Genomic DNA, 13,426 nt, shown 5'->3' on the forward strand with positions numbered 1-13,426 from the left:
CCTACTACTACTTCTACCTCTGGAATGTTGGGTTATAGGTGTACACCACTGTATCTTGGTGATGAACACTAAGCAGGGGCTCTATCAACTAAGTTATATTCCAGGCTCCTAGGAACTCTTTAAATATTACTTTTTCCCACCAGAGCATCTTGAAACATGCAAAACTCTCCAAATGAGTCATTAAACCTTTTATTAATATGCAATAGAAAAAAGTGTAAAAACATACTTATCTTAAAAGCACCTGTGGAACTATAACATCACTTTAGAAAAGATGAAGAAGAGAAAAGGGGTAGGCAAATGTCCTATCTATGAAGACCGCTGATGACAATATAGAGTGCATCACACCATTTTCAAGGATAAAATCTTAGAAGAGAGCACATTGTATCATAATCAGATGTAAAGTAGCCAGGGGGAAAATACTGTTCCTTACATTTCCAAGGTGTTATATATATATATACATATATACATGTATGTATGTATGTGTATGTATGTGTGTGTGTGTGAGAGAGACACAGAGAGAGAGAGAGCGAGAGAGAGAGCGAGCGCATTCATACACGTGGTGAAATCTCAAACTATTCATACTTAAAGACTCTAAAGGGTCAATGCTTTGGGATGTCCGAGCAGGAAGAACTATCTACTACACACAAAGGTCACTACTGAATCACTAAAATACATTATCAGAAGCTACACATATGAAGAATCACTTCTCAGCCTTTTGGCTAAGACCAAGTGTATGAAGAAAAGAAAACATTTTGAGGCTTGTGAGAAAGAGAAGAACTGCACACTACCACAGTGCTGGTTGGGGACTGTTGCAGGAAATCAAGCAGGATGAGAACGTTTTTTTAAAAAACCCTGTTTTGGGTAAAGGGTTGACACATGGTCTTACGTTGTAGCCCAGGCTAGCCTGGAATTTATTGTTAAGACCAGATTACAAGGGACAGCTATCCTGCTACCTCTGCCTCCTGAGTGTTGATATTATAGGCATGTAACAGGTCAACTTTGGATGATAATTTTATTTTGTACTGATTATAAAAATTGGTAATTTCTACACTCTAAAATAGGTAATTTTTTAAAAAGAAAAAACCCATATGAAAATGTGTAATTTAAAAAGTAAAAACCTAAACCAGGCATGGTAGTCCACGACCTTAATCTTAGCACTCAGAAAGTAGAGGCAGATAGATTATGAAGTTTGAAGCCAGCCTGGTCTACTTGTGAATTCCAGGCTAATCAGATAAGCCTGGGTTACATAAAGAATCCCAGTCTCAACCCCACCCCCCAAAAGTAATTGCCTTTAGGTGACTATTATAAACAATTTAATGGGAAGATTTCTAACTTAACATATATTTATTTATATGCCAAAAAAGAGAAAAGGAGTGCTAGATAGGTAGCTTAATTGGTAGGGTACTTGTCAAGTGTGCAAGAAGCCTGAGTTCCAGCACTTCGTAAAACAAAAGAAACAAAAAAACAAACAAAATTGGGTTTACTTGGCTGTAATTCTAGCACTGGGGAAGCAGAGGCAGAATGTCATTGACATCATGACTTTCAGACCAGCCTGGTATAAATGAAAACATGTCTGTTAAAAAAAAAAAGATGAAAAGAAAGGTAATAATTATTTGTCAATATATTTCTAAATAAACTCCTAAGAGAAACATTTTAGTTAAAGATTACACATATTTATGATAATCTTACTCCTATAAAAAGCCTGGACAATAGGAGCTCATTACAAAGAGTCAACACTGAATTTCCAACTAGTTAAGTATTCACAGTGCCCTCCTTAGTCAAACATCCTGGAAGACACACCTTAAAACAATCATGAATGTTAAGGATCTTAGAATTGGCAGCTGAGGGTGGCAAATGCAAACAAGGAAGGAAACAAAACAAATGAAAATTTAAAGCATCTTTAAAAACCAGGTGTCCAGCTGGGAATGGTGACAGTGTTCATTTGTAACTCCAGCAGAGGAGAACAGGAGGCAGGAGGATCAGGAGTTCAAAGTCACCCATAGCTACAGAGATCAAGATCAGCCTAAGCTACAAGAGACCTTGTCTTAAAAACAACTACCCCAAAACACAAGAAGCTACCCTGAGCTACAAGGTGGTTTCCAAGAAGACAGTGAGATCATATGAAAAACCCAGAACTACCTAAGGATGGAGAGTGGCTCACACAGTCTGTAACTCTAGTCCCGGGGGATCCAATACCCTTTTTTGATCTCCACAGGCACTGCACAGACTCGGTTCACAGATGTAATATGCAAGCAAAACACTCATATATATATAAACTAAAAATGAAAGTACTTTTAACTCCCACCCCAAATCTTAGAAAATGTTTATGATGAAGCTGAATTAAAAAAAAAAGAAGGGCTGGAGAGATGGCTCAGTAATTAAGAGAGCATTGACTGCCTTTCCAGAGGTCTTGAGTTCAATTCCCAGCAACCACATGGTGGCTCACAACTAACTGTAATGGGGATCCGATGCCCTCTTCTGGTGTGTCTGAAGACAGCTACAGTGTGCTCACATACATAAAATAAATAAATCTTTAAAAAAAAAAAGAAAAGAAAAGAAAAGAAAGAAAAAAGAAATGCTGAGAATATAATTGAGTATACTAGGATTTTTTTTTTTTAACCTTGATAGAGAGTTCTAGTTTAAAACTCCTGGTTGGACTCACTATGTAAAATAGGCTGGACTCCAACATGCAGACAGCTGTGACTACAGGCCTGTGTCATTGAACTCTGCTGTCAGCTCTCCTATAAGGATGTTGAGAACAGAACTCAAATCATCAGAAAAGCAGTAAGTGCTCTAAACTGCTAAAGCCATTCCTCCATTCCCAATGGTTAATTTAACTTTCAACTTGATATAATTAGAATCTCCTTGAAGAGCTACCCACCATGAGTAGTACTATTAGGAAGAAAATTCTGAACGCATCAGGTAGACAAAGGGAGCCAAACACTAGAATGCATGTATTAATTAACTCTTCTCTGTTCTTGACTGGATGCCGTGTCACGAGTTGCTTCAAGTCTCTGTCTCCTTGACAGAATGGACTATAACCTCGAATTGTGATCCAAATAAACTATTTCTTCTTTAAATTATTTTTGTTGGTATTTTATCACAGCAACAGGAAAGGGAACTAAATCATTTTAACAGCAATAATTCCAGGGCAAAAATCACTGCCCCTCTTTTTATTATGAAGATTCAACATTACAATTACTTCACATATTAACTATATTTTCTTTAAAGTTTTAAATTTTTTTTTGTGCATGTACATGATGTACATGTGTAGGCACTCATAGCATGGTGCCTGTAGGGAGGCAAAAGGGAGTCAGTTCTCTCTTTTTATGTGACTCAGCAGTTAGGAGCATTGGCTGCTCTTCCAGAGACCTGGGTTTGGCTCCCAGCACCCACGTGGTAGCTGATCACCTGTGATTCTAGTTCCAGGGCACCAATGCCTTCTTCTGGCCTCTGTAGGTACTGTACTGCACACATACGATGATATACATACACAGACACATGAAAAGAAATCTCTAAAGATTTGTGTTTCTGTGGGGTTTTTGTTGTTTTTTTTTGTTTGTTTTTTGCAAGCTCATCTGTTAACCTCGGAGTAATGTGAACTCCATCAATAAACTCCCTCATAAAAAGAATGTTCCCTGCCTTGAAGATCTAGAAATGAAAGGTACCAAAGTGTTTTCAAAACCCTCAAAGTAATCAAACTATGAGGGAGACAAAGGTTCACAGTAAGTTTATAGGCTCAGTTAGAGCCAAAGACCCAATTTTAAGTTGGTAAGTGGCTTTATCTTACTTTTGGTATCATATATTTTAAAACAGTGTGCATTTTAGAATTGGGAGGAACCAGGAAAGGCTCTAAGGAAGCACCATAAGCTTTATTCTTCTACTGTCCAAATAGGACTTTGATCTCTAGCTCATTTCTTTGAGTTTTAAAGCTGGATATAATACTGAACAAGACAAAGTTCTTTTTTAATAGCCTGTGTAAAGTATGCACACAAAATAAAGGCAAATGGGGGTTGGGGATTTAGCTCAGTGGTAGAGCGCTTGCCTAGCAAGCGGAAGGCCCTGGGTTCAGTCCCCAGCTCCGAGAAAAAAAAAGAAAGGCAAATGAAACCTTTTAATATACTTGCACTATTCACAATGGGCAATAACTACTGTTAGTGTTAATTCTGCACAATCAGGAAACTAAAGAGAAAAACCAAATAGTGACCGAAATCCTTTTTTATTCATTTATTTATTTAACTTATTTACTTTACATCCTGTTCACTGTAAATTAGATTTTCAATCTTTTAAAATTTATTAAAACATTTTGAGACAGGTTCTCATGGGTTCTCATGGAGCTTATGTTGATCTCAGACCTCCTATGGAGACCAAGAAAACCCTAAACTTCTGATCCACCCTACTCCACTTCTTGAGTGCTGGGATTGCAGGGCTTCCGGAACACCAAGCAAGCTCTGTCAACTAAGCTGCATTCCTAGCTCACATTTTTGGTCAAGTTAGATAGGATCTTGCTATGTAGCCAGCCCAGTCTGGCTAAGAATTTAGGATAATCTCCCTGCATTAGCCTTCCAAGTGCTGAGATTACAGGTGCAAGCTACCACGCCTGACTCTGCAAAGGTAAGTTTAAAAAACTGTTACCAGGTGAGTGTGATGAGATGGCTCAGCAGGTAAAGATAGTTGACTCGAAGCATGACGACTTAAGATTTTACCCCTGGTACCCACATAGTGGAAAGGAGACAACACACTCATACTCATACTCATACTCATTCTCATTCTCTCTCTCTCTCTCTCTCTCTCTCTCTCTCTCTCTCTCTCTCTCTCTCTCTCAGTAAATAAATGTAAAATAGAAAAAAACCATCAGAGAATAAGTGAAGCAAATCAACTTCTATAAGCTACTCTCTGACCTCTATATGTACACTGCAGCATGCTCATATACTTACATGTATACACATACATACACAATTGACACTAACAAATAATTGTAAAAATATTTTAAAAATTATCACCAAGTTAAAAGTATTAATAGCTTCATTTCTCTTCTAGGTTCTTTTTTTTTTCTTTTTCTTTTTTTCGGAGCTGAGGACCGAACCCAGGGCCTTGCGCTACCACTGAGCTAAATCCCCAACCCCTCTAGGTATCTTAATACATAAAAAATGCTCATGAACCTGAGGTTTTAAATATGCCAGCAACTCAATTAAAGCACTCATTATTTATGATAATATTTATATCAAAATTCTTACAATAAACAGATTCCTGATTTCCACAAGAAATAACTATATTTAATTTTTTATAATTTAAATTTGTTTTCTAAAATTTTATGGGTATTGGAGTTTTCTTTTCATATATGCAAGGTTGAGATCCCCTGAACTAAAGCTACAGATGGTTGTGATCTGCCATGTGGGTGCTGGGAATTGAACCCAGTTCCTCTGGAAGAGCAGTTAATACTCTTAACCACTGAGCAACCTCCCCGGCCCCCGTCTTAATAGTTCTAATAATTAAGTTTGTCTATTCTTCTTCCTCTCACAAAGGCAGCCACTAGTCTAAAAACTATATGAATACTTTCTTTGATTTTATTTTTTACTACCTAAATATACAATCTCAAGTACAATTTTTTTCAACTTTTAAAAAAAATTTTTTTTCAATTTTATAGTAAGTGGAATCATATAATATACGTGCCTGGCTTTTGTTAAGAAACATTATTTGAGGGGCTGGAGATTTAGCTCAGTGATAGAGCCCTTGCCTAGCAAGCACAAGGCCCTGGGTTCGGTCTTCACTATTTGCGAAATACACATCTAGAATATCCATTTGAATCTGCATATAAAACATTTAAGGGAGGAGCTCATAAGACCCCACCCCATATCTCATAAGGAGCTATAAGCAGTTAGACAGGAGAGGGGAGTCATGTTTCTTGTGGTGTAGCCACTGGTATGTTATCCTTACTCAAGTTAATAAGTCCCATACATAGTTAGCCAGGCAGCTTTAATTAAACATAATAAGCCACAAAAACACATAAATATGAAAGGAAGAGGACAGCTTGCTTGGAAGAAGAGTTTTGGTGGGAGGAAAAAGAGGATAAGAGAAGATAATAGGGGAGAATATGATTAGAGTACATTATAAATATGCATATAAATTTGTGAAAGAATAAGTTTAATATTATAACAACAGAGATTATATTTTCAACCTTTTAAAATTTATTAAAACATTTTTGAGACAGGTTCTCATGTAGCTTATGTTAATTTCAGAATTCCCATGGAGACCAAGACAACCCTAAGCTTGTAATCCTCTTGTTTCAGCTAGCCTCTAAAGCAGTGGTTTTCACTACATAATACTGCAGCCTTTTAATATAGTTCCTCATGTGGGGATGGCTTCAACCATAAAAGTATTTTTTTTGAGCTTGAAGGGGCTTGAGACCCCATATGAACAACAATGCCAACCAACCAGGGCTTCCAGGGACTAAGCCACTACCCAAAGACCATACATGGACTGACCCTGGGCTCCAACTGCATAGGTAGCAATGAATAGCCTAGTAAGGGCACCAGTGGAAGGGGAAGCCCTTGGTCCTGCCAAGACTGAACCCCCAGTGAACGTGATTGTTGTGGGAGGGTAATGGGGGAGGATGGGGGGGAACACCCATATAGAAGGGGAGGGGAAGGGGTTAGGGGGATGTTGGCCTGGAAACTAGGAAAGGTAATAACAATTGAAATGTAAATAAGAAATACCTAATTTAATAAAGATGGAGGGAAAAAAAGCAAAAGCCTAAAAAAAAAAGATATTTTTGTTGCTACTTTCTAAGTGTTAATTTTGCTACTCTGGTGATCATAATGTAAACACTTGAGTTTTTTGATGGTCTTAAGCAACTCCTATGAAAGGACATTCAACCAACCAAAGGTGTGGTTGTGACCTACAGGTTGAGAACCACTGCTCTAGTTAGGATAGTCTGTGTTGTACTACTATGCCCAGCTAGGCCAGTCATTTCTGTCTGTCATGTTGCTGCTGGCAAGGATGTGGAGAAAGAGAAACACTCCTCCATTGTTGGTGGGATTGCAGACTGGTACAACCATTCTGGAAATCAGTCTGGAGGATCCTCAGAAAATTGGACATTGAACTGCCTGAGGATCCAGCTATACTTCTCTTGGGCATATACCCAAAAGATGCCCCAACATATAAAAAAGACACGTGCTCCACTATGTTCATTACAGCCTTATTTATAATAGCCAGAAGCTGGAAAGAACCCAGATGCCCTTCAACAGAGGAATGGATACAGAAAATGTGGTACATCTACACAATGGAATATTACTCAGCTATCAAAAACAACGACTTTATGAAATTCGTAGGCAAATGGATGGAACTGGAAAATATCATCCTGAGTGAGCTAACCCAATCACAGAAAGACATACATGGTATGCACTCATTGATAAGTGGTTATTAGCCCAAATGCTTGAATTACCCTAGATGCCTAGAACAAATGAAACTCAAGACGGATGATCAAAATGTGAATGCTTCACTTCTTCTTTAAAAGGGGAACAAGAATACCCTTGGCAGGGAATAGAGAGGCAAAGATTAAAACAGACACAGAAGGAACACCCATTCAGAGCCTGCCCCACATGTGGCCCATGCATATACAGCTATCCAATTAGACAAGATGGATGAAGCAAAGAAGTGCAGGCCGACAGGAGCCAGATGTAGATCTCTCCTGAGAGACACAGCCAGAATACAGCAAACACAGAGGCGTATGCCAGCAGCAAACCACTGAATTGAGAATAGGACCCCGTTGAAGGAATCAGAGAAAGAACTGAAGAGCTTGAAGGGCTCGAGACCCCATATATGTACAACAATGCCAAGCAACCAGAGCTTCCAGGGACTAAGCCACTACCTAAAGACTATACATGGACTGACCCTGGACTCTGACCTCATAGGTAGCAATGAATATCCTAGTAAGAGCACCAGTGGAAGGGAAGCCCTGGGTCCTGCTAAGACTGAACCCCCAGTGAACTAGATTGTTGGGGGGGGGAGGCAGGAGAGGAGGATGGGGAGGAACACACACAAAGAAGGGAGGGGGAGGGGATGTTTGCCCGGAAACCGGAAAGGGAATAACACTAAAATGTATATAAGAAATACTCAAGTTAATAAAAAAAAAAAAAAAGCATGTATTTTGGAGACAGGCTCTTACTATGTAACCTTGGTCAACCTGGAACTTAGCATTTAGACCAGGCTGGCTTCAAACTCACAGAGATCCTCCAAGTGTTGGGATTAAAGGGTATGTATGCACCACAATGCCCAGCATCTAAGATTTTTGTGTTTTGACCCATGTTCTCTAGCCCAGAGTGGCCTTCAAATTCCCTCTGTAGTTAAGGATGATCTTATATTTCTGCTTCTCTTGCCTCTATCTCCCAAGTACTGGAATTATAGATACATAAGCCTTTAAGCACGAAGAACTCCTAGAACTGACATCTTTAAGTACAGGGTCTGTATGTATGTAAGAACCCTTGCCATGAAGACCCAATTCACAACACCTACATAACAAGCTAAATATAACAATGGGTGCTGTATCCTCAGAGTGCTGGAAGGTGGAGACAGGAAAATCATTAGAACATGTTAGCTGTCAGCCTAGCGCCAGGGTTAACTAGAGATCCTGTCCCAAGGAAATAAAGCAAAGAATGATAGAACCTCTAGGGCACCCAACCTACTTTGGCCTTCATGAGCCATACATACATGTACATGTACACACACACACACACACACACACACACACACACACACACACACCAAAAACATATTTTCAAAAAATAAAATGGATAGCTTATATGAAGTTTACCTTGATATTTTTACAGGATTACAAAATAGAAAATAGACATAGTAAATAAATAAAATCTACAAAGTTTAAGAAGTAAAGGCATTCTCAAGTCAAGAAATCAATTAGATGTTACTAGATGGCTGTTTTCAAAAGTAAAGCCAATAATAACAACTCTATTTTTGGTATTTGCTTAAGATCTTCTTGGACAGGAAGCTAGTTGTTTAAAAATTATAAAGCCAGCAAGATGGCTCAGTGGGTAAAGGCACTTGCTGCCAAGCCTGGGTTTGATCCTCAGAACCCTCATGGTAGAGAGAATGAATTTGACAAATTGTCCTCTATCCACATGTGTACTGTACCACAACAGGTTCTCCTCCCACACACACACACACACACACACACACACACACACACACACACACCCTTCTGTACAAACAAGAACATACATACCTACAAACATAAACAGAAAAAAGTTGTTATAAACGAAGGATAGTGTACCTTACTGCTAGAAAACCCATGAGAATACATGGTTATTAATATCACAAGACTATCTCAAGACTAATTCTACTATAAAATAAATGTTCTCTCTAGGTAGAAGCAGGAGGGTTGCTGTGGATTTGGTCTACCTAGTTAGTGAGTTCCAGGACAGTTAAGCAAAACCCTGTCAACCACCACCACCACCACCACCACCACCACCACCACCACCACCAAAACAATAAAAATAAAATAGTTGTCTGGGGAATGTCATTTCTTCGGTAAGGCACTTGTCTAACATGAATGAAGCTCTAGGCTCAATCCCTAGCATTATATAAACCAGGTACAGTAGCATATGCCTTAATCCCAGAAATGGAGCGTGAAGATAGGAGGATCATCAAGGTCATCCTCTATATAATGAGTTTTCAGAAAGTTTGAGCTACATGGAACTCAAAAATAATAAAAAATTGTTCTTTTTTTCCTTTGAAACAAAGTCTCACCATGTAATCCAGGCTGTCCTTAAACTTGCTATGTAGCCCAGGCTCACACTGAACCCCAATGCCAGAATTGCCATGATACTTTGGCTTAAATTCTCTGCAAGTAAGGGGACATTTAGAAATAAAAAAATGAAGGCTGCAAAGATGGTTCAGTGTTAAAGAGCATTGACTACTCTTTCTGAGGTCCTGAGTTCAATTCCTAGCAACCATATTGTGGCTCACAACCATCTGAAATGGAACCTGATGCCCTCTTCTGGAATATCTGTAGACAGCGACAGTGTACTCACATACATAAAATAAGTAATTCTTAAAATAACTTAATTTTTTTTAAAAGGTGAAATTATTACTTTGCTTTACCTTTGAGACAGGGTCTTGGCATGTCAATGATGAGGCCTTGGCCTCATTACATAGACCATGTTAGTCTTGGACTCTATAACTACCCTTAGCCTTCTGAGTATTGGGATGCATAGGCATTAATGGAGGTTGCTATTGAAAAGAGATTTTTTTTCAAAAAAGATTTATTTATTTTATGTATATTACTGCTCTACCTGCATGTACTGCTGCATACTAGAATAGGGTATCAGATAACATTATATATGGTTGTTAGGCACCATGTGGTTGCTGGGAATTGAACTCAGGACCTCTAGAAGAATAGTCAGTGCTCTTAATGGTAGAGCCATCTCTACAGCCCCGAAAACAGATTTTTAAAATTAATCTTTATTGAGGCTGGTAAAATGGTTCAGTGATTATGACTGCTTCCTGCTCTTCCAGAAGACCTGAGCTCACTCCCACCATCTACATCAGGAATCCCACAATGTCTCTAACTCTAGTTACAGGAAAAGCTGACCCCTCTTTTGGTCTCTGAGGGCAATGGCACACAAATGGAATGCATTCACATAAATGTACATACAAATGAAAAAAAACCTTAAAAAATTGTTAAAGATCCATAGAAGAAAATGAAAAACAAAAAACCAAACCTATTGTTTTCCCTCCCACACATACCTCCTTATTTTGAAAAGGTCTCTCTACATAGCTCTGGCTGTCCTGAAACTCATTATGATATTAGGCTGGTCTAGAATTCTCAGAGAGCTGCCTGCCTCTGCCTCTTGAGTGCTGGGGTTAAAGGCGTGCACCACAACAACTGGCACACCTGACTCCCTTTTGGTTTTCTGAGATAGGGTTTCAAACTGCTAAGTACCTCAGGTTAACTTTGAACTCAATTTGTGGGTGAGATGACCTTGAACTCCTGATCCTGCCTCCACCTCCCCAGTGCTGGAATTTGAGATGTACACCACCAATCAAAGCCTAAAAAATTATTTGTACTATAAGATACTCAGTTATCATTTGTTTCTATAAAGCAGATAGTTATACACATTCCTTGTTGTTTTTATTTGCTTGTTTAGTTTTGGGACAGGGTCTTGCTACATAGCCCTCGTTAGCTTATAACTCATTGGGTAGATCAGGTTGGCTTTGAACTCTTGGAGATGCTCTTGCTCTTGGGAATTATGGCCTCACAAGTTGTGTGCCACCATATCTGTTGTTGTTCTTGTTTTTTGAAACTTCTCTTCAAGGCTCACAAAGACTTTACTATATGTGTCTCTTTCTTAGTTTAATAAGAGATCATTGCTCCACCATCCAACTAAGCTAGGAAACTACTAGGACTAACATAATGCTATCCATCTCTTTCCTTTATAATTTTGCAATTAAATTATACACCAAGTACTTATATTTCTGGATTTTATCTTGCAGATATTCTCTTTCCCATGTTCCTCCAACTCCAATGTAGCTGGAGTTTACTTCCTAAAACACTGTAAGACTTGTGTCTTTGAACTGAACTAGCAAACCTAAGTCATTACCTCTTTATCTTTTAGACCCAGGAGCAATACTTCTTCCATAAGAGTGAGGCGGATATCCTTAGAGTCTCCAGGGTCTTCATTATCTGGACTCCTTTCTTGATTAGTGTCTTCCTCACTTTCTATTTTCTTTTCACAGCTCTTACTCACTTCAGTTCGACGGGTCCGGTGAGTTAATGTTGTCATTTTCACCTGTTGGTAGAGGGATGTGAAATATATCTGTGCGCTTTAGTAAATAAATATAGGTTCACAGAAGGTCTACACACTTAAACACACCATACACATGAGAAAAAAGTGCAAATACAGAAAGAGGTAGTAGACAGAAACATTGAATGACATGCTCTCTTTTTCAAAGCATAACAGCTTAATTTCCACAGAAAGCAATATAAAGTGATCACCAGTAATTTAAAAGTCCACAGGAAAGACCATATTTTAGCATGCTTATTTCTTGGGCATTGCCAGGAGTGAATGTCTACCACCATAAAATGGGTCCCCAAGTTAAATAAGATGGAATAATAAAACTTCATGAGCATGTGGCTTCTTTAAAATTTCTTTCTTTTTTTTTCAGATTTATGTATATGAGTAGTATACTGTAGCTGTCTTCAGACACACCAGAATGGTCCCATTATAGATGGTTGTGAGCCATCATGTGGTTTCTGGGAATTGAACTCAGGGCCTCTGGAAGAACAGTCAGTGCTTTTAACCACTGAGCCATCTCTCCATCCTGAGCATGTGTCTTGAGTACACATAATTTATAATTCCTGTAAACAGTTAATGGCATATTATAAAACATAAAATATACGCAACAAACACATTTTAATATTTTAAAATTATTGTGTGTTTGTGTATATAATGTTTGTGGGTGCTTGTGCCATGTACCCATGAAGAAGTCAGAGAACAACTTATTGTTTTCTTTTTTTCGGAGCTGGGGACCGAACCCAGGGCCTTGCGCTTGCTAGGCAAACGCTCTACCACTGAGCTAAATCCCCAATCCTGAGAACAACTTTTTGTAGTTCACTTTCTCTTACCTTTCCACTGGTTCTGGGCATTAAACTCAGGTTGCTCAGCCTGTGTAGCAATTGACTTTACCCACCCCCTGGGCCATCTCTCCATGCCTGTGTTTTAATATTATTTTTTCCTTTTTTTTTTTTTTTTTTTGGTTCTTTTTTGAGCTGGGGACCCGAACCCAGGGCCTTGCGCTCCTAGGGTAGCGCTCACCACTGAGCTAAATCCCCAGCCCTATTTTTCCTTTTTAATTTATGTTATATATATGAGTTTTTGCTTGCATGTATGTCTATGTGGTGTACCTGGTGCCTGAACAAGTGTTGAATCTCCATGTGGGTGCTGGGATTCGAATCCTGGTCCTTTGCATAAACAAGTGCAATTAACCATCGAGCCAACCCTCCAGACCAGTATTTTCTTTCTTTTATTATTATTATTTTTTTAACCATAACAACTCATTTCCAAGTATAGCAACTTAGCATTCTATCTGGCTATCTTGTGAAAACACAAATAACTTCAATAACAACAAAACCCCAGCAAGAATGTTAAAAGATTATCAAATTCTCAAAAGAAAATGAGGCTAGAATATGGCTCAGTGTTACAACATAGTGTTAGTTAGCGTGTACAAGGTCCTAAGTGCCATTCCCAGCAATGGGAGGAAAAAAAAATCAGAGTACACACCCTTTTATACTAAGTATTGCACTTGTCTAAGTCATCTGTGATAAAGCTTAAAGTTAGCACAGTTCATACAAATGTAAATGTCTTTTGTTTTATTTATTTTTCTGTTTTTGTTTGTGCCACCACTGTCAGGT

General features: G+C 38.6%; 1 protein-coding gene across 2 annotated transcripts in view; it reads right to left on the reverse strand.

Moving 5' to 3' along the window:
- Positions 1 to 13,426, reverse strand: part of Golph3l (golgi phosphoprotein 3 like) — a 31,969-nt gene that overhangs the window by 17,539 nt on the left and 1,004 nt on the right. For both annotated transcript variants that reach the window (XM_032897733.1, XM_032897732.1), the window contains exon 2: positions 11,616 to 11,804. In XM_032897733.1, the coding sequence (XP_032753624.1) occupies positions 11,616 to 11,798 (183 nt within the window). In that variant the 5' untranslated portion in view covers positions 11,799 to 11,804. The remainder of the gene's footprint in view (positions 1 to 11,615; positions 11,805 to 13,426) is intronic.

Source organism: Rattus rattus, chromosome 3, assembly GCF_011064425.1.
Source record: "Rattus rattus isolate New Zealand chromosome 3, Rrattus_CSIRO_v1, whole genome shotgun sequence".
Lineage (NCBI taxonomy): Eukaryota > Metazoa > Chordata > Mammalia > Rodentia > Muridae > Rattus > Rattus rattus.